Consider the following 25,579-nt stretch of genomic DNA (forward strand, 5'->3'; position numbering starts at 1 on the left):
CTTTGTTATATATTATTTTGTTTTTCATTCTCTTTACACTGACTTTTATAAAATGAAAGATTAATTTTAATGAAGTCTAAAAATTTTCTTATTAAAGATCATGCTTTTAATGTCACATTTAAGATCTTTCCCAAGATATATGTTTAATATATATATAAAACAATGTATAAACAGTTTTATTTCTTCAACTTCATATACCTTTATTCTTATTTCATCTATTGTATCATTTATAAGTATCAATGCTTTGGTGAAAACAAATAGTGAAAACAAATTCTATTTATCTTATTTTAAATCTTAATGGAAAGGCAATGTTTGGCCTGGATATTTTTTTTCCATTTCCGGTAAAGAATTAATAAAGCACTTTAATAATAGCTGTTTTAAATCATCATCAAGTAAGTCCAGTATCTGATGTATATCAATGTTTGGGTCAGTTAAATGATTGTGTTTTTCCATTCACACTGTGATTTTCTTGGCTGTTTATATCACTTTCTATTATATCCTACACATTTTATCTATTATGTTGATAAACTATGTTGCTTCATTTTAGTAAATGATGAACCTCTTAAGGTTTAACAAGGTATTCAGGTGAGCTATGGCTCCAGTGTTCATTTATTACTCAGAGCCTTGTGTTTTCTGTTTGGTTAGCTTGGTTTCTCTGGATTTGTCAAAGTTCTCACTGCCTCTGAGTTCAGCTTCCTGAGGAATATGGTTTCTGAAGGTTAGACTGTCAGGTATCTATTGGTAGGAGAAAAGCAGAGTAATGGTTCCTTCTACTAGCACCTTTCATTATACAAGTAACAACAACTTATGTTCCTAGACAGAAGAAAGTCTTAGTCACATGGTTTAAAGGAACATCCCAGAGCACACTGCTGGCTATGACTGGGTCTCTTCCTGTTTTTCCTACTTGTCTTGGTGTTCCTGAGTTGGGCAGGACAGCTTGAGCTCAAGGGATAAACAGTCTTTCTATATTATGCTACATAGGTTCTCATTATAACTGGCAATCAGAGAATTAAATAAATGTATTTAAAACAATTAGAATTAGTATCAACTCATTTTATGCAGTTTTTCAAAAAATGAAGAGCTTGTACCTAACTTGATTAATTTTCTTGCAAAGAGAAAAATCAATTGAAAACAAGAATTAAAGAACTAGAACACTAGCCTTGAGCAAAAGGGCCCAGGGACAGCACCGAAACCCTGAGATCAAGCCCTACAACTAACCAAAAATATAAGAATTTTCCCCCAAATATTTCAGCTAACAAATAACCACCAGGTACATACTCATACTAGTGTTACTCTGAGTAATATCTTAACAATACCTTAACAAAATCCTCAGATACACATTTTATTTTTTTGTAAAATGAGACAATACCTATATCTTAGACTCAAATGTATTTGCTGGCCATAGCAGTTGCTTCATAAAGGAAAACTTTGATTTGAAATAAGAAATTGGCATTCACCTTTTAGGGGACAATTTCAAAAACTTCTTAAAACTTATGGATTGACTTATGTCTTATTAAGATAGACTTTGAATAGCTTTCCCTTACTTACATTATCTTGCTACATGCATAAATCTCTGATTCCACTAAGTTATGTAGAACTCAAACAATATAAATAAATAACATCCCTATCAAATACCCATACATATATTAAATTATTTTTTTAAATGATTACATGCCTAGGTAGAAAGGGAAATAAGTTTTACAAAATTAGTAGCAGCTGTGTAGAGAGGAAGGACGACTATTTCTCCTGTCCCCATTATGATTGGGAACAAGAACTAGAAGGTAGGAATTCACATGTGTCCAAGAATAGAGTAATTTATTTTCATAAATTACTTGGATACTGATGTGTCTAAATATGTACAACAGAGACATTTACAACTATGATAAACTGTAAAATCAATTTACAAAGTGAACAAGATATATAACCCCCAAAATAAAAAAATAAAAAAATGTTGATTGAATAGTATATGAATTGTTCACTGAATTTGAATCTCTTCTTGATAAATGACTATGGTATTGTCTACCACAGTACACAGATCTTCAGAGTTCACATATCATTTTTTAATGTAACTTGTTAAGAACTCCTTTCTTCTTTCTCATCCCATCCCTAAATAATCAAATGGCAAGGACAACATAAAGTCCTGATTTTTAAAGAAAATTTAAGGCAAGTATTGAATACATAATTAAATTTTTTATAGTTAAATCACGTTTTCATGGGGTAATGGTTTAAATCTGAATTCACAAGCTCAACCTACCTTTGCCCATAGAGCAGCTGACAGTCCAAGAACAGGGCTGATGGCCAAAATCACAAGGGTTAGCTTCCAGCCACGTGTAAATCCTACTATAAAACCAGTGAAAAATGTTGCCATTGCTTGAAAGAACAATCCAATCTTGTCACCAATTCCTTCATTAATTTTGGAGACATCACTACAAAAGATAGTGTTAAGAGATCATGTTAGAAATACAAATGCATAATTTTCCAGTTTTGGTTTCGTTTGCTTAAGGTTGGATACATCAGTTTACAGCTAGGACCTATGTGTTGCTTGTTTTAACTGGCAGAGTATCAGTTTCTAGTGAGAAGTTGTGTCATTAATAACAGGAATCTACAATAAGCCTCTAAAACTGGGCGTGATGCACTGATGTATAAACAGGTAAGGCAGGCATTTTGAATCATTGGGAAAATTTTCCCAATATATTGTATTGTTTTCTATTGCACATTGCCATACTAACACTTTCAGAGTCTTTCTTGATTTTAACAAATGCAATGCTTGCCAGTCATATACCATCTACTCCCATACCCTGAAAGAGTACAAAGGGAAAGAAGGAAGATGAGACATGGTTGCTGCTCATATAAATTTATTTTTGCAATTACTTCTGTGTGAAACATTGGCATTGCTAACAGATCTGATGATACCTATTTCATTTCATGCAGAACAAGAACCAGATTGAAGTTAAACGTTAAACTAGGTACTTACTCTGTGAGCCGGGTGTTAAGCTCTCCCACGTCATGAACATCAAACCAGCCTATCTCTTGTTTCATTATAGCATGAAAAAACTCTTTCCTAATTTTATTAATTTGTCTTCCAGCTGCCAAGCACCAAAATGACACCTGAATGTATGCAGCAACAAGCACGCCAGCACCAATTCCAGTGTAATAATAGGCATACCTAAAAAAGGACACCACACACATTGTTCCATCATAATCAATGTTAATGCCCTCAATAAGATCACCCAGTATTTCTTTTTCAGTTATCTGGATATCTATTCATCTTTAACATATAAAAAGGGGTTGTCAAAAGTTGCTGGTCAGCATTCCACTATGTTTGCACCAGTCTTGGAGGAATGATGAGCAGTGAATTTTGCTTGGCTCAATTCTCAGCTATTGTGTAATATTAAGACAGCTGCCTTTCCTTCCTTCCTGCCTTCCTGCCTTCCTGCCTGCCTACTTACCTGCCTGCCTGCCTGCTTCCCTACCTTCCTACCTTCCTTCCTTTCTGCTTCTTTTGCTTAAAGTGAGCACTCTAGCCCTTGAGCCACAATGCTGCTTCTGTCTTTCTTTTCTTTTTTATTTTTATTTTTTGCTTTTTTTGGTAATTTATTGGAGATAAGAGTTTCATGGTCTTTCCTGCACGGGTTGCTTTGATTGGCGATCCTCAAACCTCAGCCTCCTGAGTAGCTAGGATTACAGTTTGCCTAACCTTTTTAAAGGCTCAGATTTCTAATTAGTAAAACAGAGGCTGAAAAAAGGCAACTGGGTACAAGTGATTGACACCTATAATTCTAGCTACTCAGAAGGCTGAGATATGAGATTTGAAGCCAGATTAGGAAGGAAAGACTCTTATCCCCAATTAACTACCAAAATATATCATAAGTCAACCTGTGGCTCAAGTGGTAGAGCACAAACCCTCAACACTAAAGCTCAAGGTCAGTGTTAAGTCCCTGACTTTAAGCTCCATAGCTGGCACTAAAAAAAAAAAAAGTAAGGCAGTAATGTGAAAAATATATTTAGGCTAGTGCCTATCATACAATAAATATGCAGAGAACGACAACAATTATGAGAGATTATGTAATGGGAAGGGTGGCATCAGGTGAGATCTGTAGTCTTGTCTGCTTTTATTATATCTGCATTGACAGATCAGCCCTATTGGGGTAGGCTCTGCACATTGTGTAATGTAAAGAAGCAACAAAATTTGTCAGAAAGTAGAGCCAAGAGATGCAAATGGTCCCCCAGTCTTTGGAGCTGGTACAACTTAGATGTTGTCACAACTGAAAAATAGAGCTATTTGTACGTTTTCCAAACTGACCGACTGAACTAAAATGTAACTTTACCTTTTAAATCTCTACCAATTTAACACATAAACAAGTCAGAACCAAAAAGATATTTAGATAAATATAATCTGATTTTTATAAAGGTTGAATTAGTGTTTCCTTGCTGTATAGTTCCAGTTAGAAAGAAATCATTCTTGGGTTTCACTAAGAAGTTATTGTTTAGATAAAGGCAGACATTCTATAATAAAACATTTTCAAATTCTCTTCTTGCTGACTTCTAACAACATGTGTATCATGTAGAAGCTGTAAATTTGTTATATTATTGCTCACAATTCTTTGTACATTCCATCAGGGATCATACTTTTTTTTTTTTTTTAAGTCGGTCATGGGGCTTGAACTTTGGGCCTGAGCGCTGCCCCTCAGCTCTCTTCGGCTGAAGGCTAGCGCTCTACCACTTGAGCTACAGCGCCACTTCCGGATCATACTTTTTAAGCATCTTTTCTACAGCTAGATTTTGTAATTTACAAATTATCACAGGAGCTATAATTAGAAAATTGAAATAACTTAATATATATTTATATATTAAAATAATAAAAACATATAATAAATAACCATAAAATAAAATATATATTATATAAAATATATTGAATAATATAAAATATTGTATAATACAAAGCATGTTATCAGATATAAAATAACAAATGTATGTTTACTATTATATGTTATATAATATATTCTTATATTACATATAATTATAATACATAATATTATTATATAATATGCAATATGTCATATTATAATGTTATATTTTATACTTTATTATATAATAAATATATTTATATTTAATATAATTATCTATCACTAATTATTATCTGAGCATATAGTAATATACTATAATATGATATAGTAAGAGAGAATAAAGAGGAATCCTGTTTAAGAAAAAAATATGCTTTGAGAAGCAGCACTTTATTTTAACATGATAGTTTTTGAACAACTAAGATACTCTAATTTTCCCAACATAAGAAACAATACCTTTTTACAAGAATAATTGGGGGTATTTTATCCTTATCTTTCGCCACTTTTTTTCAAAACTGTCTGATCATCTATTGGATAACGTAAGATCATTCTCATCTGAATCACTAATACCTACCTTTGAACATCTGTTATAAGCTATTTTTAGGAGTAAACTTCATGATGTGTAAATCATTCATGAAAGTTTCTTGAGTTGAGTTTAGACTATCTTTCTTCTGGGATGTTTTACCTCACTATGCAGTAGTAGATACTGAGTTAAGCAAAGTCATCTTGGCTGATCTTATCATATCATGAGTAAAAGTAAACATGACATAAACTAATATTGCAGAACAACTGAAAATGATATTCATAATTCAACTATATTTTCAAAGACAGAAGTTCTAGAATTTCTTTGTATATTTTATTTCTATATTTGTGAATGCACACATTATCCTAATTTAAGCTAAACTTTAACATTAGTACATTTTTTGCAGCAAACATTTTCCTTTAAAAACATTCTACATTTGTATTCCCCTTGAAAACAAAGAATAGTATTGTTTTCCTCAAAATTTCAGGCAATGCTATCAGTAGATGAATGCAGAAGAGTTTAATGAAACAACAGTAAGAAAAATGTTTAATTACTTGGTCATGTCTTGTTCCAATTTTTCCAGGATATCAGTTTTGTTGAAATAGAGATTACCTAAAATATGACAAAACAAACATATACCATTATGTCTCCTTTGTCTCTAGTCAATTTCAGCATATACAAATGAATCACACACATTTTCATTAATATTTTGGATTAAAAAATAGGTCAAATTGCTTTGCTTTTAAGCATTATGGCATCCATTTAAATACACCCCAACTGCCTGTGTGCAACTACGGACAGATTAAATGGAATTGTGTTCATCTACAAAAAGAAAATTTTATTAATAAATGAATATTGAAGTATACATGAGTCAGGACCTCATGTTCTTGCTGAGCATTTTTTTTGGGGGGTCCTGTCTTGGGGCCTGAACTCTGGGCCTGGGCGCTGTCCCTCAGCTCTTCAGCTCAAGGCTAGCACTCTACCACTTGAGCCACAACACTACTTCCGGCTTTTTTCTTTTTGCTTATGTGGTGCTGAGGAATCGAACCCAGGGCCTCTGGCATGCAAGGCATGCGCTCTACCACTGAGCCACCTTCCCAGCCCCATTGCTGAGCATTTTTAATAACTTTTTTATTGTTAAGATGATGTACAGAGGGATTTCAGTTACATATGTAATGAGAACATTTTTTGTCAAACATTCTGCATTTGTATCATCCTTGAAAACAAAGAATAGTATTGTTTTCCTCAAAATTTCAGGTAATGTTATCAGTAGATGAATGCAGAAAAGTTTAATGAAACAACAGTAAGAAAAATGTTTAATTACTTGGTCATGTCTTGTTCCAGTTTTTCCAGGATATCAGTTTTGTTGAGATAGACATTACCTAAAATATGACAAAACTGCAACCCGCCAATCTGGGAATCATGAGTAGCTATGATTATAGGCAGAAACCACCAGCACCTGGCTATATCTCTACATTTTTTAATTTAAAAATTATCATATACAAAGAATAGTATGATAAAAACAATTGAATGTCATCCAAAATTAACAAATACTAACATTTATGAATTAAGTATGTTAAAAATTCCTTCTAGTAAAAGGTGCCAGTGGATCATGCCTGTCATCATTGCTATTTAGGAGGAGGAGAATGCAAGAATGGCTCTTTGAGCTCATGCAAAAGGTTCTAAAGACCCTATCCCAGCTGACAGCTAGATGTGATGTTTTTCTACCATCTCCTCCTTGACAAGGACTATAAATAGAAGGACTGTGGTCCAGACCACTCCTTGAAAACAAACAAAAAACTCAAAAAAAAGTCACAACAAAACACAGCATATTTGAAAAATAATCAGAGCAAAAGGGATCTATTGGTAGACCACCTAACAAAATCAAAGCTGGAAGTTCAAAATCTAATTATACACACACACTCAAATTTCTCATAATCTTGTGCCCCCCCATAAATATGTACAACTAGTGTTCTAACATTTTTGTAGATTTTTCTTTTATGTATATAGGTATATGCCACTACAAATACAAATACAATACAAATTTAGGCTAGTTTCAGGTTTTGCTTTGCTATTTTTGCAGAGCTAAGGACCAAACTCAAGGCTTTGCACTTGCCAGACAAGTCCTTTTCCACTGAGCTACATCACTAACCCCTTAATTTTGTTGTGTGTGTGTGTGTGTGCTTTTTTGCTGTTTGTGTATATGTGTGTATGGGCATGCACTAGGGCTTAAACTCAGGACCTGAGAGCTATTCCTTAGCTTTTTCAGCTAAAGGCTAGCACCCTACCACTTGAGCCACAGCTCTATTTCTGGCTTTTTGCTGATAAATTGAGTTTCACACGATTTTTCTTCCTAGGCTGGTTTTGGACCAACAGCCTTAGAGCTCAGCCTTCTCAGTGGCTTGGATCAGAGGCATGAGCAACCAGAAACTGTTTCCATTTAGTTTTTGTTGTTGTTGTTGTTGTTGTTGTTGTTGTTGTTGTTTGGGTCCGGTTGTGGGGCCTGAACTGTGGGTCTGGGCGCTGTCCCTCAGCTCTTCAGCTCAAGGCTAGCGCTCTACCACTTGAGCCACAGTGCCACTTCCAGCTTTTTTTTTGCTTATGTGGTGCTAAGGAATCGAACCCAGGGCCTTATGCATGCAAGGCAAGCGCTCTACCACTGAGCCACCTTCCCAGCCCCTCCATTTAGTTTTTAAAACATGTAATGTCATTTTACATCCAATGGCCAATTTCCCATGTCAATATTTGAATATACCAATTTTTTCATTTCATTTTTGTTTCCAACATTTTACTGTTAGAAACAATGCTACAATAATACACTTGTGAAGATAGAGATACATGTGGCGCATATTTTACAGGCTAAATTATTATAGTCAAGAGTGCTGGGCCAATGGGGAGGCACATTTTAAATCTTGCAGCCAGTGTAAAAACCTAGAGTATAGTAATTGAAGGCCTTGTTCAGAGAAGTCTACTTGTCTATCCTAACAGGAAGTCTGATAGGGAAAAAAAGAAAAATATTTTTAGAAGAGTAAGAAATGCTATCAGAAAAGGTTTATAGTGTATTTGGAAAATGAAGAAGCCCATTTGGATGTGATATAGGGTGTATTGTATGGATATAGTGAAGTGGACACGTGGGTAGATATGGTAAATGCATATAGATTAGCAAATATTCAGTGGTTTGTTTTGAGTTAAAGTGGATATAATTACAAGTGTGGTTGAGGATAATTTAGCTTTCAACCATATATAAGATTATTAGGAATGGGAACTAAGGAAATTTTGCTGTTTTAATTATACAGGAACAGAAAGTCTGAATGAGAAAAGAAAAGAAGGGAAATATAAGATTAAAAGAGGAAGAAGCAAAAGCCAGGTGCTGGTGACTCACACCTGTAATCCTAGCTACTCAGGAGGCTGAGATTTGAGGATCACGGTTCAAAGCCAGCCTGGGCAGGAAAGTCTGTGAGACTCTTATCTCCAATAAATGACTAGAAAACCGGAAGTGGCGCTGTGGCTCAAATGGTAGAGTGCTCACATTGAGCTGAAGAGCTGAGGGACAGTGCCCAAGCCCAGAGTTCAAGCCCCACAACTGACAAAAAAAAAAAAAAAAAAAGAGGAAGAAGCTACAATACTTAGCCACTGATAGAATAAAGTAGAAGGTAAAAGTGATCAAGACCTCAAGCCTAAGCACTTGAAAAATGAAGGTGTCTTGGCCAAAAATATGTCTACCTAAGGAGAGGTGGAAAGACAAGAGAAGATACTAATTAGTTCAGTCTTCAACATTTTATATCATAGTGCCTAAGACTTTAACCGTAAATTTCCAGTAAGTACTCAGAGTGTGGCCCTCCAGTTCTAGAGAAAGTTTACATGTAAAGACTTAAAAGTCATAGGCCAGAGGCTGGAGCTAAATTCAGGATTGAAAAATTCCACCTTCCCTTATACCTGTGAGTACAGGGTGACAGATACAGGGAAAACAGCAACCTCAGCCAGAACCCACAGGGAAAGGATATTAAAGGAGAAGGCAGAATGTAAGAAAGCAATGAAAGAAATACAGAGGCCTAGCAACATATGGAGGAGATTATTAATTGCTTCACTTTATGAGAGTACCATCAAAAAAGTGTACGAGCTTAAATTTTTATTTAAATAAATTCAGACCTCAACTGAAACATATTTTCAAAAATAAAACAAAATATATAATTACCAGTTAAGGATATTTCTCTTAATAAATTTTGTAAAATCCATTTTGTATTTTTTATCTTCTCTATCTACTCAGGAAACATTTATAAATAGCAATAGTTGTCATAAGTATGGTTTACTACCAATCAAGATCCATTTTCAAATCTAACAGAATACATGTTTTTTCCCCTTTGCTATGCTAGGTTGAATATCACTTACTTAAATTTCTTATGACTAGATACTTCAAATTTTGGATTTTTCAGAATTTGGAATATTCACATAGATTTTTATCACCTGAGCATCTCTAATCCAAGACCAAAATCCCAAATGAGGTTTGATGTTCAAAGTTTTAGATCGCAGAACATTTTAGGTTTTCAGATTGGCAATGCTTAACCTATACTAATTTTCTCAATTCTATACATAATGGACCTAGAAGATTGACACAAATGGTCTTTAGCAATGGGAGCCTCTAAGTAGAGTTATTTTCATGGGGTTCAAAAAGTAAATCTCTATATATTTCAGGGCAAAATCTGATCCTCTGTGTTTGTATATACAACTATGACACCTCTGATACCAAGTTCCTTTGCTTCAGCAGGGTCAAAGTACAGTAGTCAGAATAAAACTTGGGCATAATCTACTAACAAAAAAACAGAATGAAAATATACTATTCTTCAGGCCTCCTTTAATCATCACTTCTTTTCAATCAACCTCTATTAATTGGTAGTTCACAGGCATACAGTATTTCCCTCCACTATGTAGCCTTCACAAATTCTTTATGTGAAGGGCTGGGAAGGTGGCTCAGTGGTAGAGCGCTTGCCTTGCATGCATGAGGCCCTGGGTTCGATTCCTCAGCACCACATAAGCAAAAAGAAAAAAAGCCGGAAGTGGTGCTGTAGCACAAGTGGTAGAGCACTAGCCTTGAGCTGAAGAGCTGAGGGACAGTGCCCAGGCCCAGAGTTCAGGCCCCATACCAGACCCCACCCCCCAAAAATAATGTTTATGTGGAGACAGGCTTCACAAATTCAAACTTCCCAAGCTAAGATAACCTTAGAGAACACACATTTCAGTAACTTATAAAAAGTTAGTTATAAAAGTAATGTATGCCAGGTGCTAGTGGCTCATGCCTGTAATCCAAGCTACTCAGCAGGCTGAAATATGAAGATTGTGCTTCAAAGCCAGCCCACACAGGAAAGTCAATGAGACTCAGAAGTGAAGCAGTAGATCATAGGGCTACTTCCCAAACCAGATCAATACTAGATCAATACTAATCTAAAATAAATCTTTAATGGAAAAAGCCAGAAACTCTTTGGGTAATATAGGAGAAGTAGCCAAAGTAGGAAAGCTAACTGTAACTTAGCTTAATTTAAAAACAAATGCAGACTATTAGCTAGTTTCTTTCTTTTAGATGGAGATAAAGCATAATATAGCCAGGTACCAGTGGCTTGCACCTGTAATCCTAGCTGGTCCGGACTCTGGGCAGGAACATCCATGAGATTCTTATCTCCAATTAACCATCAGAAAACTGGAAATGGAGCTGTGGCTCAAGTGGTAGAGTGCTTGCCTTGAGCTGAAGAGCTGAAGAACAGTGCCCAGGCCAAGAGTTCAAGCCCCACAACTGACATAATATAAATGTTAATGATGATCAAAGAAAACACCAAGTGTTATAAACATAAGTGTTACAGGTTCGGTATGACATGTCTGTCCCCAAAGTCTCAAGTATGTAAGTGTAGGTTTCCATCTCACAGATGTAAAAGTCAAGTATTGGATTATAATGGCTCTGACTCAATCAGCAAATTAATCACAGATGGATTCACAATTTAATGGTACTATTGGAAAGTGATGGAAATTTTCTGAAGTGTAACCTAATTGGAGGAAATAGGTCAGTAGGGGCACACATTTAATGGCATTTTGTCCCTGGCCTATTCCAATCTATTTCCTGGCTACCGTAATATGAGCAACCTCTGTAAAACATGTTCCTGTTATAATATTCAGCCTTGTCTGCAGCCCAAAGCAATGGTTCCAAATGATCTTAGATTGAAACACCTGAAGCTGTGGGACAAATAAATCATAATTTTGTTGTTAGTATTATTGTTATTGTTCTGCTCCGCCATTTGGGCTTTATCTCCAACTTGGTCTCACCTTTGCCTTCAGGAATCATGACCCTCCTTCTAATCCTTCAACATAGCTAGGATTATAGTAGTAAAAAACAATGGTTGGACCTTTGTTAACATAGGGTCTTTCTAACATTTTGCTCATGCTGGCCTCTAAATATGACCCTCCTGACTGCTGTCTCCTGAGTAGCTAGGATCTGAGGCATGAGCCGGTGAACCTCGCCCTTTTCCTTTTTTCAAATTCTTTCACCCAAGTATTTATCACAGTGACAAAAAAAAATGACAAATACACAAAGTTAGTTTATTTTGACCCACTAGAGATCAGCAACGTTTACTTCAGAAGGTCTTCTCTTTCAAGGCTAGGCCAAGCTTCAGTAGTTTATTAATAACTTACAATTTCCTTCTTTTTTGTAATTGAAAAGGTGATGAGTGGGGGGGGTACATTTACACAAGTAACAAAATGAGTTTTTAAACACTGTTACCCCATTACTCATTTTCTTCAGCTTACTCCTCCCCATTCCCCTTCCCCGCAATTGTAAGGTTCATATCCTGCTGTTTCTGATTCCCTTTCCCTTCCACAGGTCGAATAAACTTATATACAAGACACAAGGTACAGAAAAAGACACGAGGTACAGAAAACTAAGAGAAATGAGAAAAAAAAGAAAGAAAAACTATATATGTCTATGGCATTCTTAACGAGATCTCAATAACCCAATTGCTTTGTGCATAAGACCATATATAATGAAGCATATTAACATAAACTCCAAGATATGGGTCAAGAGGTTTTTTATTACAATTTCTTCTTGATAGATGAGTTCAGCAGCATCCCTAAATGTACTGTGCAAAAAAGCACAGAATAATGAGTGAACACCACTCATGCTGTTAGAACAGTGTTGTGTTTAGACTTCATTAAAAAATAGTAGGTTCAGAATAGGCCAAAAGACACAGAGTAGGTCTACTCAGCTACTGGACAGTATTGAAATATCTGATTATTCTGAAGTAAACCAGTAAGAGAGCTAACAGAACAGAAAGTTACAACATTTAGGTGTAGAAGAACCAGTGAATCCAAGGAACATGCTTTTGATGAACTATGTAATAGAAAGGTACAAGGTAAAAGTGATATAGCAGCCAGTTTCTATTGGCCATGGCTAAATTCCTAGCTACCCAAGGGGCTAAGATATAGAGCATCAAGGCCCAAAGCCCTCCAGACCCCCCCCCTCCAAACCCTTCAGTATTCTATCTCCAAAATAACTTGCAAAGTTATGTTATGGCTCAATCTGTAGAGGTCCAGCCCAACAAGCAACTGCAAGGCCTTGAGTTTAATCCTTGGTACTAGCACCAAAATAAATCAGGGTAGAGAAACCATTTGTAGTTTAGTGGAAAGCTTTGGAAGAAGGTAACAAATGCATAAGACTTTTACATAGCTCAAGCCTACTATATATTTTGGGGCCCAATTTACTACTTCCTTTCATGAAACTGAAGTCATCCTCCTTCAATGTGAACAACAGATTCTCAGCATCACAAAATATTGGTTTCCAGAGTCTGTGAACAAGTGTTAAAATTCTAGGTGGAACCCAAATTGAATGAGCATTGATGTGCATTTCGTTGGGGAGATATTCATAGCATCAAGACTTCAAGTTTCAGCTATTGATATCTATGGCCCTGGGATGGATCAGCAGCACCAATAATTTATAAGCTAAGTGGCAACTCTATATTTTCAAGAGCTTTCTAAAACAGGCATTTGAAACATTTTCACTCTCAAGTGCAAAGGGAGTTGTAAGTCAGCAGAGCTGACTTGAAGACTGACAGTGAGATATATGGACCTACATCCCACACAATTACTCTGTGTGTGGTGTGTTATGAATTATTTCTGATTTATTCATTCTCCCACTGTCTTAGGGAGTTGTTCACATCTCCTTTATTATCAGCCAAAAATATTATATTTTTACTTAGGAAGGCCCTTACAAATGTCATTGTTATAATATTTTTTACATATTGGGTTTTTTTAACTTAGAGCATAGAAGTATAATACTGAAACCATATACCTAGCTCTATTTTTATTCTTTTACTTTTCAGCTAAGGTCTTTCTTTTCCTCAGAATGTGATCATCCTACCTCCATAAACTGGGTTTTTTAAATTGTGAAAATACTGCATGGAGGGGTTACAATTACATGAGTACATTTCTTATCAAGCATTGTACCCTCCTCCTTTGTTTCCCCTTCCCATCCCTTGCCATCCTCCCCTCACCCCCCCCACCCTATCCTCCTCCCCTCTCCCCGCCACCCAATCCTCCTCCCTCTCGCCCCCCCCACCAAAGTTGTAAAGTTCGTTTTCGACATAACAACTTGTACATCTCATTGTTGCAATGGGTCCACCTGTATTCCTAGTTGGGGTTTTTGACATGACAATCAGCTTTATAATTCAGTGTGATTGAATGGCTGACCTGAATCATGCATCTCCCAATCTCTACCACCTATGTAGCTGGGATTATTGGCATGAGGACTACACCAGCCTTTAAAATGAGTGGTTTCTACAAGTTTCTAGGACATTTGTATCACAAACAGTACTTACTTTGAGTAGCATTTGGCAAATTACTTCCTGCATTTGCAAAGCTATCTGTCATGTCTCCAAATACCAGCATCATGATTGGGAGTGCAGCTCCATGGATAACAGCAGCCAAAGTTCCCAGGATCATATACAGCCTGTCGAGCCAACCTGCATAGCGAAACTAGGAGAGAAAAAAAGGAACATCAGAGGTCATTTGTGTGTGTGTGTGTGTGTGTGTGTGTGTGTGTGTGTGTGTGTGTGTGTGTGTGTGTGTGTGAATGATTTGGTCTCCCTTTAAAATCACTGGTAAATCCTAACATTTTCACAACACTACTATTACTATTCTAGATTAAACACCCCTCTATCTTTGTTAATCGTTAACTATATAATCAGATTGAGTTCTGACCTAACTCTTCCAATTGGGCTCTATTTGTCCATTATGTGAGATCTGATGAGAATTATAGGTCTTTTCTGAAACTCCAGGAAACACATTGTATTTTTGTTCTGGTTTCTAAGAATAGAGATTAGTTTTCATTTCACAAGAAAACATGAAATGCCAAAGGTTCTTCTGAGGAAACCACTGTGGAAACATTCTTAAAACAAAATCACTTAGGTTAAATGCACAAAGCATAAATGTAAAATCACTTTTAACATAATTAAGCTTTAGTAATGGAAGAGGCAGAGAACAAGAATGAATCCCATTTCAAGGAATATTTTTTTCTGAGAAGTAAAACATGATCTTAATGAATGACCAGCACAGATCTGCAAATTTCCTCTTATTATAGACAACTCATAAGAAGATAAAAAGGTTTATCTAGACTAGAAAAATGAAAGGAGGAGACACAGTAAGAAAAATGGACTCATAAGTGGAAAATCCTCCCATGCCCCTGGATTGGGAGGATCAACATCGTGAAAATGGCAATACTGCCAAAGGCTATCTACAAATTCAATGCAATACCCATCAATGTCCAAACCTCATTCTTTAATGAAATAGGAGAAGCAATCCAAAAATTCATATGGAACAATAAAAGAAAGCAAATAGCAAAAAGAATCCTTAGCACTAACAACAGTGCTGGAGGAATATCAGTACCAAACTTCAAACTCTATTACAAAGCCATAGTAACCAAAACAGCTTGGTACTAGCACAAGAACATTCATTCCTGAGGACCAATGGAATAGAACTGAAGACCCAGAAACAAACCTGCAGACCTATAGCCACCTAATCTTCAATAAGGGACCCAAAATAATAGGATGGAAGAAAGACAAATGCTTGAGTAAATAGTACTGGAAAAATTGGTCAAACACCTGTAGAAAACTAAAGTTAGATCCTTGTATATCACCCTGCACCAGAATCAACTCCAAATGGATCAAATACCTCAAAGTAAAAGCAGACACCCTGAAAACATTACAGGAAGGAATAGGAGAAACTCTAGGGCTCCTTGGCATAAGCCAAATTTTTCTTTAAAAAGACCAAGAAGCACGACAAATCAAAGAAAGGTTGGACAAATGGGATTGCATGAAACTGCAGAGCTTCTGCAAGGCAAAGGATATAGCTAGCAAGATCAATAGAAAGCCCATGGATTGGGAGAAGACCTTCACTAGCCATACAATAGACAAGGGCCTCATATCTAAAATATACCTAGAACTCAAAAAATTAAATCCTGCCAAAACAAATCTTCAAAGATACAACTGTCCCATAAATAAGTCGGCTAAAGACTTAAAAAGGGATTTCTCTGATGAGGAAATAAGAATGGCCAATAGACACATGAAGAAATGCTCAACTTCTCTGGCCATAAAAGAAATACAGAACAACATTGAGATTCCATCGAACCCCAGTTAGAATGGCTATAATCAAAAAATCTAATAACAGAGCTGGAGGGGATTTGGCCAAATGGGAACCCTACTGCACTGTTGGTGGGAGTGTAAACTTGTTCAACCACTCTGGAAAGCAATATGGAGGTTCCTCAAAAGACTCCACATAGAGATCCCCTATGATCCAGCAATCCCATTTCTGGGCATTTACCTAAAGGATCACAAACAAGGTCATACTAAAGCTACCAGCACAACGATGTTTATCACAGCATTATTCACCATGGCTAAGATATGGAACCAACCCAGATGCCCCTCAGTAGAATTCTATGTTTCCGTCGGAAAGAATGACACTGTCCCATTTGTAAGGGAAAAGCCATATTAAATGAAGCAAGCCAGACCCAAAGAAACAGGTCCAATGGTTTCCCTTATTTGCAATAATTAGTATACGTCTAGGATCTTAACAGGTGACAGAATAGTCCAATAGCTATGTACATATGATGATATAAGATGATGCTAAGTGAATGAACTCTAAGACATGGACACAAGAGGTTTTTCTTTGTTGGGGTTGTTTTTAATTTACTATGTGATTTTTTTATTTCTTTTGTATGTTCTTCCCCCTATAGTATATCCCCTATTGTCACTGTATTTGATTTTGGTACCCTGGTATTGTATATACATTTATCTGAATTCGGGAAGGGAAGGGGAACAACAAAATGACGAGACAAAGGACAAGGGAGAGACCAATGCAACAGCGATAGTCACAAGACAATATGTTGGAAATGATCTTTACAGCTTGGGGAGGGGGCGATTGGAGAAGGAGGGAAAGTAGGAGAAAAATGAGGGAAGGGGTAACAAGTTTGACAAGAAATGTACTTATTACCTTACTTATGTAACCCCTCTGTACATCACCTTGATAATAAAAAAAAAAAAACTATTTAAAATGGACTCACAACATACCTGGGAAACAATTACCATTTCTCCTGTATAAATCAAGGGACTTGAAAGAGATTGAAAGAAAAATCATGTCGAAAAACGAACTTTACAACTTTGTGGGGGGAGGGGATGGGGAAGGGAGGGGGAGGAGTTGGGAAGGGATGGGAAGGGGAAATAAAGGAGGAGGCAACAATACTTGATAAGAAATGTACTCATTACCTTGCTCATGTAATTGTAACCCCTCTGTACGGTATTTTCACAATTAAAAAAAAGAATAAGAAAAATCAAAGATTACTCAAGTGGACCCAATGTAATCGCATGGGTTAGAGTGTATCCAAGAGGGAAACAGGGGGCTCAGAATAAGCAATAGAAGTGTGGAGTGATGCAAGGAGTTGGTGATGGCCTAGAAATGCAAGCTCCCATCTGACAGGTTAAAGGAAGGAAACAGATTCTCCCTCAGAACTTCCAGAAAGAATACAATACTGCTGGCATGATGATTTCAGCCCAGTAAGACCTCTCACTCGCTCCATAACTGTAGAGTAATAAATTTATCTTGTTTAAACAATTAAGTTAGTATTTTTCTGGGTAATAAATATAACTTGCTTAAGCAATTAAGTTAGTATTTTTCTGAATTATTGATCGGAAATGAACACACAATGTCCAAAGGAAGGCCAAAGCTATGAAGAATCAGCTGAAAACTAATATATATGAGCCTATGGTCATTCATACATAGAATTTGTCCGGACAACTTAAAGTGGGAAGCAGGTTCTGATAAGGGTGGGAAAGTCTTCAAAGATCAGATGGCCAGAAGATAACAACCTAAAGACTTTATCAATACTAGACTGGTAACAGTTTAATTATAAACTAGCAAACAATCAGTTTTTAAAAACAATTAGGCATATCTAACAAAATCTAAGCCTTCCTCCATAATAGTTATGTGTCTCTGCGTCTTGAATATGTTCCTTAACTTCTTTGAATCTGTTTCTTCCTGTGGGATATAATGGACATGACATAAGAAAAAGCCATTTGAGTACTAGCCCACTTGATCAAAACTCCAATAATACAGTCCTACTATCATGGTCCCGCTATGTATCCTGAGCCAGTTAATTTCTGGCCTCTATATAACAGCAGGCTTTACCTAAAAGAGATGCTTAAAGATGAAATATAAGTATTTACAACTATGCCTGGCATACAGTACTATGTGTTTATGTGTGTGTCTTTGTATATATGTGTATGTCCATTCTAAATCCAGACATTTATTCCTTGACCACAATACTAATAGTAATGTTACATGTCCTAACATATAAGAATTTTGCATTCTAAGTTGAGCACTATGGTTCAAGTAAGTGACTATTTTTAAAAACTGGAGCTTCTCATATCTAAAATCATAGTACTAAAGAGGCTGAGACAGAGTCAGAAGTTATAATCACAGTGACTGAGGATACAGGGAATAGGAAGATTATGGTTCAACACCAGCCGAAGCAAAATGTAAGACCCCCCCCCCATCTCTACTAATAAAGTTGTGTATGGTTGCTCACACCTATCATACCAGCTATGCAAGAGGCTTATATAGGAAGACTACAGTTGGGCCAGGGGAAAAAAATCCTGACACCTAATAAAAAAAATAACTGAAGAGAAAAGGGCTGAGAATATGGTTCAAATAGTACAGTGCCTGCCAAGGTCTTGAATTCAAGTAGTAGTACAGTCCCTGCCCTCCCACCAAATAATGTAAAGTGAAATCAGTCAGGCACCAAGAAACAAAGGATACATGCTTTTTCTCATATGTGTAAGTCCAAACTACTTTATAAGTATACAAAAGTTATATGCAGTATACATAAAATTTTTCACCAAAATATGGTATTTTCAGGGAAGAATTCAAACGTGTAATTCCATAGAAAAACCAGCACACAGTCGAACAAAATGAATTCCAAGAAAGTGGGGGGAGATAAAAGGGAGGAGGGCAGAAGAATGAAAAAAGGAAGCTAGAGAGAATGAAGTCATAATATTTGGATATCCTCCAAATTAAGAAAATTGAAAGGGGGGAGTTGGGTTGAGAGGTATCCGGGAGGCTGATGATCAAGGTGACATCCATCAAGATATATTATACTCATAAACTGATTTGTTGAGGGGTAATGCCTTTGTACAACTACATAACAATAATAAAAATATAAAATATAAAAATATAATTCTAAAAATAATATGCAAAATAACTGTGTAGTCTTAAGTGTTAACATGTTTCAACTACCTTCTATTTAGTAAAGTAGTATTCTCTTATAGCTGATAGAACAAATAAATATATCGCATCTATGATAACTGCATATTGATTTTAACACACAAACTTCATGAATGCATGTGATCCAAAATACATTTATCATTCTACTCTAAACCCAAAAATGAAGCAAAAAAAAAAACCCTTAAGTTATCTAAAAAAATTAACCTACAAATATAGGGCTGGAAGGGAAGCTAAATGGTAGAGCATGTGCTCAGAGTCCTCCATTGCACAAAGTAGTCATCCTGTGAATGATTACTATGCTTTTTCTCCAATAATTACAAAAAGATCGTAGAGATTAAATAAAAGGAAAGCTGTAGCACAAAGAGATAAAGATGGCACAAGATATGCAGAGTTCTCAGTATAAAACTCACATTGCAGTCTTCCTACCTATAACCATTTTCACATTCAATTTAGAAAAATAAAACTATTTTAAATGGCAATCTACACATTTCTCCCTGCTTTAAAAACATCTATTGTACAATGAGGAATTCTAAAATGTGTGCCTCAAGATTTTATTGATTCAGTAGTCTCCTGAGTTCCAGTCACTAGAACAGTGTACCTAAATTCATCTAACTTCACACTCTTAGTCCCTACCATGCACCCATAAAATTCCTGTCTTATTCCAGGTGGGATTAAAGAAGATATTCAAAACAATCACCATGGTAGAAGAAACTGAAATAAAGAGTTAAGGTATTCAATTTTTTTTTATTTTTCAGCCCTTCACCAAGAGGAATAATGGCATATGCCAATTCACAATAATAAATAATCCATTGTTGCCTTTTATTTTTATGGGTGCTTGGGACTTCGACCTCAGGCCAACCAGGATTGCAGAGCCATTAAGGACAGTACACAATGAGGAAGGTTCTTTCTAGCCAGATGGCTAAGTGCATCATGAGGAGAAATGTCTGTGTAGGGAACAGACCACTGGCAATATAATTGACTAGGAGAATAATGAAAACTAGGTAAGGAAGGGTGGCTGTTATGGCTTAATTCACATTTCAGGTTATGATCAGCCTTCCTCTGAAAATAAGCTGAATTCTCCCTCTCTGTTACCATATTCTTAATGAAAATAATACACTGTATGAAATCTTTCTTTTCTAGGAAGAAAAGGTCAGCTTTTCTAAGTATTTTGAATACCAAGTGAATTCAAACTCACCATTGCAAATGTACTGACAGTTGGTTTTTTTTCCTTCTTCTTACTAAAAAACACAGTAACAAAAACCAAATTGATTATAGAGCTTATATTTAATGACAACTAGAACAAAGAAACATATATATGTATATATATACTATTCAGGACAAAGAAAGCCAATATTATGATATGATTTATGAAGGTTAAATATGATTTTTCGCCTCTTACAAATTGATGTATTTACCAGAGTTAGGATTTTTTGTATTAATATTTTCATCCTTGTCACTTGGGTATTTCCTAATGTTCCAAGATGAAATCTCTTTCTTTCTGTCTCTACAATATACACACAGACACACATATATCTCTTGAAATGAGAAAAACAGAAACTAATAAATATTGCTTTTCACATTTATCTTTCAGAAAATCATTCATACTTTCCAGAATTAAGATCATTGGATATTCTTTGTACTGCTAGATATTATTCTAAAACATTTCCTTTAGTAATGAGGTAGCAGTGACAACCAGGTCGTCCTCATTAGTAGCCTAAGAAACAAAGTAATTAAATCACCCTATGAGCAAATCTAATTCTGAAAGGATAGAAGTCTGCTGTCCTAGGAGAATCTTTGTGGAAATAAATGCAATCTAGAAAAGCTACGTACAAAAAGAAATGTCCTTTAAATTGCCTATAAGCTATCTTGATTCATAAAAGGTCAATCCTTATTTTGAGTTTAACTTAGTATCCTGTGTTTTCCATGTGTAAGTGCCACTTACAAAGGGAAAGCAAACTAACAATAACAAACCAGCCTTATTTTTTGAAGGAATGAAAAACTTTAGAAAAAATACCATTACTTTGATATAGGAATATATTTTAATTTAAAAAGCAAATTTAATATTTGTTTAACTTTAATGGGTCAAAAGAGGTAAGGAGATTTTAAAGAAAAAAAAACAGAGTTGACTAGTATTTGGCTTTGGAGTGATGTTAAAAAGGCACAACTAAAAATTCTCAGGTTTGGTTCTACCTTCTTCTTCGTAAAGGCTCATTCAATATCCTTGAAATCAGGAAGAGAGGAGAGCAATCACTATAAATAGTTGGTTTTAGCTCTGAGCTTTTTATGTTCTAGTACTCTACAATGACACTATTTTGGAGAAGTTGTGATATTCTTGGCACTAAGTAGGTCTCCTTACAAATAATTTGTAAAAAGCTCGAAAGAAGGCACATTTTTGTCCTTTTAGAGAAAATAATAGAACAAGAGAAATTGAGGAACATCTTAAGTTCTATCTCTGGAATAAAGCCACAGTTTCATCGACAATGTTTTTCCCCTAACCTCCAATCTGTAATATAGTACCTCAGATTTCTAGATTAATTAATTCTAAGGGGCTGGGAATATTATTTAGAGATAGGACACCTGCTTAGTATTCTTGAGATTCTGGGTCCAATCCCAAGCACAATAAAGATAAAAAAAAGTTATATCCATGAATCTTTGAAAAAATAATTTTATTTTAGAATACAAATACAGATAGTCCAGGTAGTATTATTATCCCATTATCATTGAGCTAAACCAAATAAGCCTCCTTCTGATTTATTGTTAAGTTTTAAGATGAGCACACTTTAACAAAGTACATAAATAAAATAAATAATCTGTAGTTTGAAGAAAAGTCTGTAGAATATTATAAAATCAATTTTTAAAAATGAAGGTATCATTAGGATAAAAATTTTCTTTATCATTTCTCTCTACAAAGCCTCAACACAAATATAATAATAATTTCAAGATAGTAATTTCAGAAATTACTTTAAAAATTTAAAACTAAAAATAGTGTCCTCCATTTTGTGGTCTTTTTGTTTATATGAAAACTTATTATTTGAGAATTTTCAAATACTCAGAAACTGAAACAATAATATGATTACCATGCAATTTGCCTTGACTCATCATTGTGTGATGTTCATTGTGTAATTGTTCATTGTGTGCTCAATATTTAAGTTGTAAACATAAAAATCATGTATCACATCATTACTTCCTAGCTATTTAACATTTTTATTATCCAAACTAGGTATGCCACGGAATACCTTATATAGTTGTTAGGGTTTTTTTTTTTTAACTCTGATGTAGTCAAAATTCACACATTACATTTAGTGATTCTATCTCTCAGAAAGTCTCCTCTTTCTCTGACATTGACATTTTTGATGGGACAAAACCAATTATCTGATAGAATGTACAGTAAATATAAAATAAACATCAGAATGGAGTGATTAGTGTGAAGATGGGAATGCAGACTCCATTCTTAATAATTTTGACTACATGTAGAAATTATTATATTGGGATATACTATTCGATTTATTTTTCTAGATTTTTTTATAAACTTTTTATGAATGTTGTATATTCAAGTTCCCTCACAGGCTGAGTAACATTATAAAATCTATGAAATACTAAGCCAGACCATTTGGTTAGGATGCCAACTGCAAAATCTCTCACTAAGAACTCTGAAGATAATTATTAAATACAATTTTTCTCTGAATATTTTAAGGTCCATTGACAATCCATATTTATTTTCTCTAACTTTTATATCCTCTTTGATTTTCTTTTCTTAATGGATATCAGTAAGGATTCATCAACTGCATTGTATTCAGTATCTCAAAATTAATTACAAGTGTTTTCTCTGACGTTCAAATTGTCCCTGAGTAGGCCAGCAGAGTCCCCTCAAGCCTGTTTATATGTCCTATGCTGGCTTTTATTTCCCCTGATCCAGACCTGTTTGATATTAACCATTTTTCTATGGGGTGCTTATTCCTTTCCCTGAGAAAAGGTCTTTGGAAACCAAGATCAACTAAGAATACTTGTATCTACTTCTCCATTTAGTGGACTGAAAAGAAAGTATTAAAACAAAATAAAACAAAACAAAAATCCAGAGCTGGACACAGGTAACTCACACTTGTAACCCTAGCTTACTCAGAGGGCTGAGTTCTGAAGATCCAGGTTCTAAGCCAGTCCTGGCAGACAAATCCAAGTTAATCTCCAATTAACCACTAAAAACCTGTAAGTGTGAGTTTGGTTCCAGCTGTAGAGCACTAGCCTTGAGTGAAAAAGACAGACAAAAGCTTGAGGACCGCAGTTGACGTTCCCCTACCAGCAGAGTAGATATTGAAGTTTCCAATCCAAATTTAACAGGATTTATTTGATTTCTACATTGGTTTCTTTTTCTCACACACACCGAAGAACTTAGTTACTAACAATAATTATGAATCTGTTCATTTATATTGTTTCACAATTACACTTATATTAAAATTTTGAGCGAAGTTTAAATTTTCCTGTAAAGGACAGGCATTATGCTCAACATGAACAAAATAGTTTCTTTTTCTCTCTGTGGTTACACTACCACTTTTTTTTTAATTGTGAAAATACTATACAGAGGGTAACATTACATGGGCAAGATAATGAGTACATTTCTTATCAAGCATTGTAGCCTCCTCCTTTGTTTCCCCTTCCCATCCACACTACCAATTTTTATACGATGTCATTTCCACATCGTATGAAAGGGGAAAGACTTCCGAAATGTAGTCTTAGCCTCTGATTCATCCATTTCACAAGAGTACAATGTTTATGTCGCTGTTTCTCAGGAGTATGTACTGGAACACAGAGTGGAACTCTAGCAACAAATAGCTCTGGTGTATGGACAATCAGATATTGTTGGTAATACACAAGATAATAAAACAGCAAAGGATGTGCACAATGGCCTGCGGGGGTGCCAGAAAGTCTGGATCCAGAAGAGCCTCATTAAGACAGAGGAGGGTGCAGAGCCTGTGCCCAACGCAGCCAATGAAACTGTTCTGGGCAGGGGACTGTTTCCAGTGGCTGGCTTACTTTTCTGAGGATGAAAATAACAACCACCACCCACTTTTATTTCAGAGCTGGAGCCAGAAAACCGTGTCCAAGCCAGGGAGACTGTGAAAGTGAAACAAGTGTCTACCTCTTTTTGTTGAGCTCTGAGTTCTTCCCTGCTCCATCGCCGTCTTTTGTGGAGTCCATGAGGACCTGAGGAGAAAGCACAAGACATGAGCGAAATCCCCGGCCCCGCAGGGCAGCAGGCAGCCACAGGGGAGAGATCTCCACGCATCTGCCGCCTGCGCCCAGGGCAGTGAGTGAGTCAGGGCGCTACGTGTCTGCGATGCGCTCTGCCTGGGAGAAGCACAGGCTTCCTTTCCTGGGCGCTGCGCCTTAGGCGCATCTGCTTGGAAGGTGATGGAGGTTGTAGGTCAAGTTCAGGACCTCGTCTCCGGCACCGCAGCTCTGCGCTGCTGGGGTTCCCCTCACCGCGGGAAGTTTCCTCCCTCCTGTCTGGGGTCTGACTTCCCGGCAGGCCGTGGATGCGCTCCAAGCACTGAGTCCAGGCGCGTGGAGAGCGCGGAACACGGAGGCTCGAGGCTGCTCCCGGAGCAAGGGGCGTGGCACCAGGCCTCGCGCCCCTTGGTCCCCAAGGCCTGGCCAAAAGGGATCCTTCCCTCCCCCAGGACCCCTCCTCCCACGGGCATCACACCCCGGACCCTGCAGAGCTTCACCCTTCTTCAGAACTGCGCGGTCCCGAACCCTGGTTTATGTTCGCTCGTACCTCCAGGGTTTCTTTGGAATGTCCGCCGGGACGAGGATTTTGGGGAGAGGCTCGGAGTTCAGTGGGAAAGACCCACGGGCACAAGCGGTGGATGCACTTCTGTGAGCTGGGAAAGCTGCTGCTGAATTGCGCCTCAGCTTCCTGTACCGGGAGGGGTAAAAGAAACTCATTCAACCCCCGTCAGGGGAAGTCTTGTCCAGCCAATCAGCCTGATGATTCGGGATTGCCCTGTTGAACTGAATGCTGATTGCTGGAGAAGTTGCGAAATAGGTTGGATATAAGAGGAATGTCCTTTTTTCCGTTGTCCCTCTGCAAAGGGCAAATAGAAGAAGGCAATTTTGCCTGAGTCATCAGGGACCAGTTTACTCGTAGAGATGGGGCTCTCCAGGTCTATTTCTTTGTTGTTTTGTATGTCCCTCCCCCACAGTATAACCCCTGCTTTCACAGTATTTGATGTTGGTATAATCTGTGGAGGGGAAGGGGAAAACCGATCGTTAAAGTAGGGATACAGGTGGACCCATTGCAACAATGAGATGTACAAGTCGCTATGTTGAAAACAAACTTTACAACTTTGGTGCGGGGGGGGGGTGGCTGGGGAGCGAGGAGGATGGGGGGGTAGGGGAGGATGGGAAG

General features: G+C 36.6%; 1 protein-coding gene across 2 annotated transcripts in view; it reads right to left on the bottom strand.

Annotated features, from left to right (window-relative positions):
- LOC138809642 (ATP-dependent translocase ABCB1) overlaps positions 1-25,028 on the bottom strand; it is a 65,730-nt gene extending 40,702 nt beyond the window's left edge. For both annotated transcript variants that reach the window (XM_069996397.1, XM_069996396.1), the window contains exons 1-7: positions 24,947-25,028; positions 24,308-24,372; positions 20,369-20,411; positions 14,220-14,376; positions 5,922-5,979; positions 2,975-3,166; positions 2,255-2,426 (exon numbers count right to left, since the gene is read on the bottom strand). In XM_069996397.1, the coding sequence (XP_069852498.1) occupies positions 2,255-2,426; positions 2,975-3,166; positions 5,922-5,979; positions 14,220-14,376; positions 20,369-20,411; positions 24,308-24,366 (681 nt within the window). In that variant the 5' untranslated portion in view covers positions 24,367-24,372; positions 24,947-25,028. The remainder of the gene's footprint in view (positions 1-2,254; positions 2,427-2,974; positions 3,167-5,921; positions 5,980-14,219; positions 14,377-20,368; positions 20,412-24,307; positions 24,373-24,946) is intronic.
- Between the last annotated feature and the right edge of the window lie 551 nt (positions 25,029-25,579).

The sequence above is a fragment of the Dipodomys merriami genome, unplaced genomic scaffold (assembly GCF_024711535.1).
Source record: "Dipodomys merriami isolate MVZ:Mamm:240054 unplaced genomic scaffold, mDipMer1.0.p SCAF_5, whole genome shotgun sequence".
Taxonomy (NCBI): domain Eukaryota; kingdom Metazoa; phylum Chordata; class Mammalia; order Rodentia; family Heteromyidae; genus Dipodomys; species Dipodomys merriami.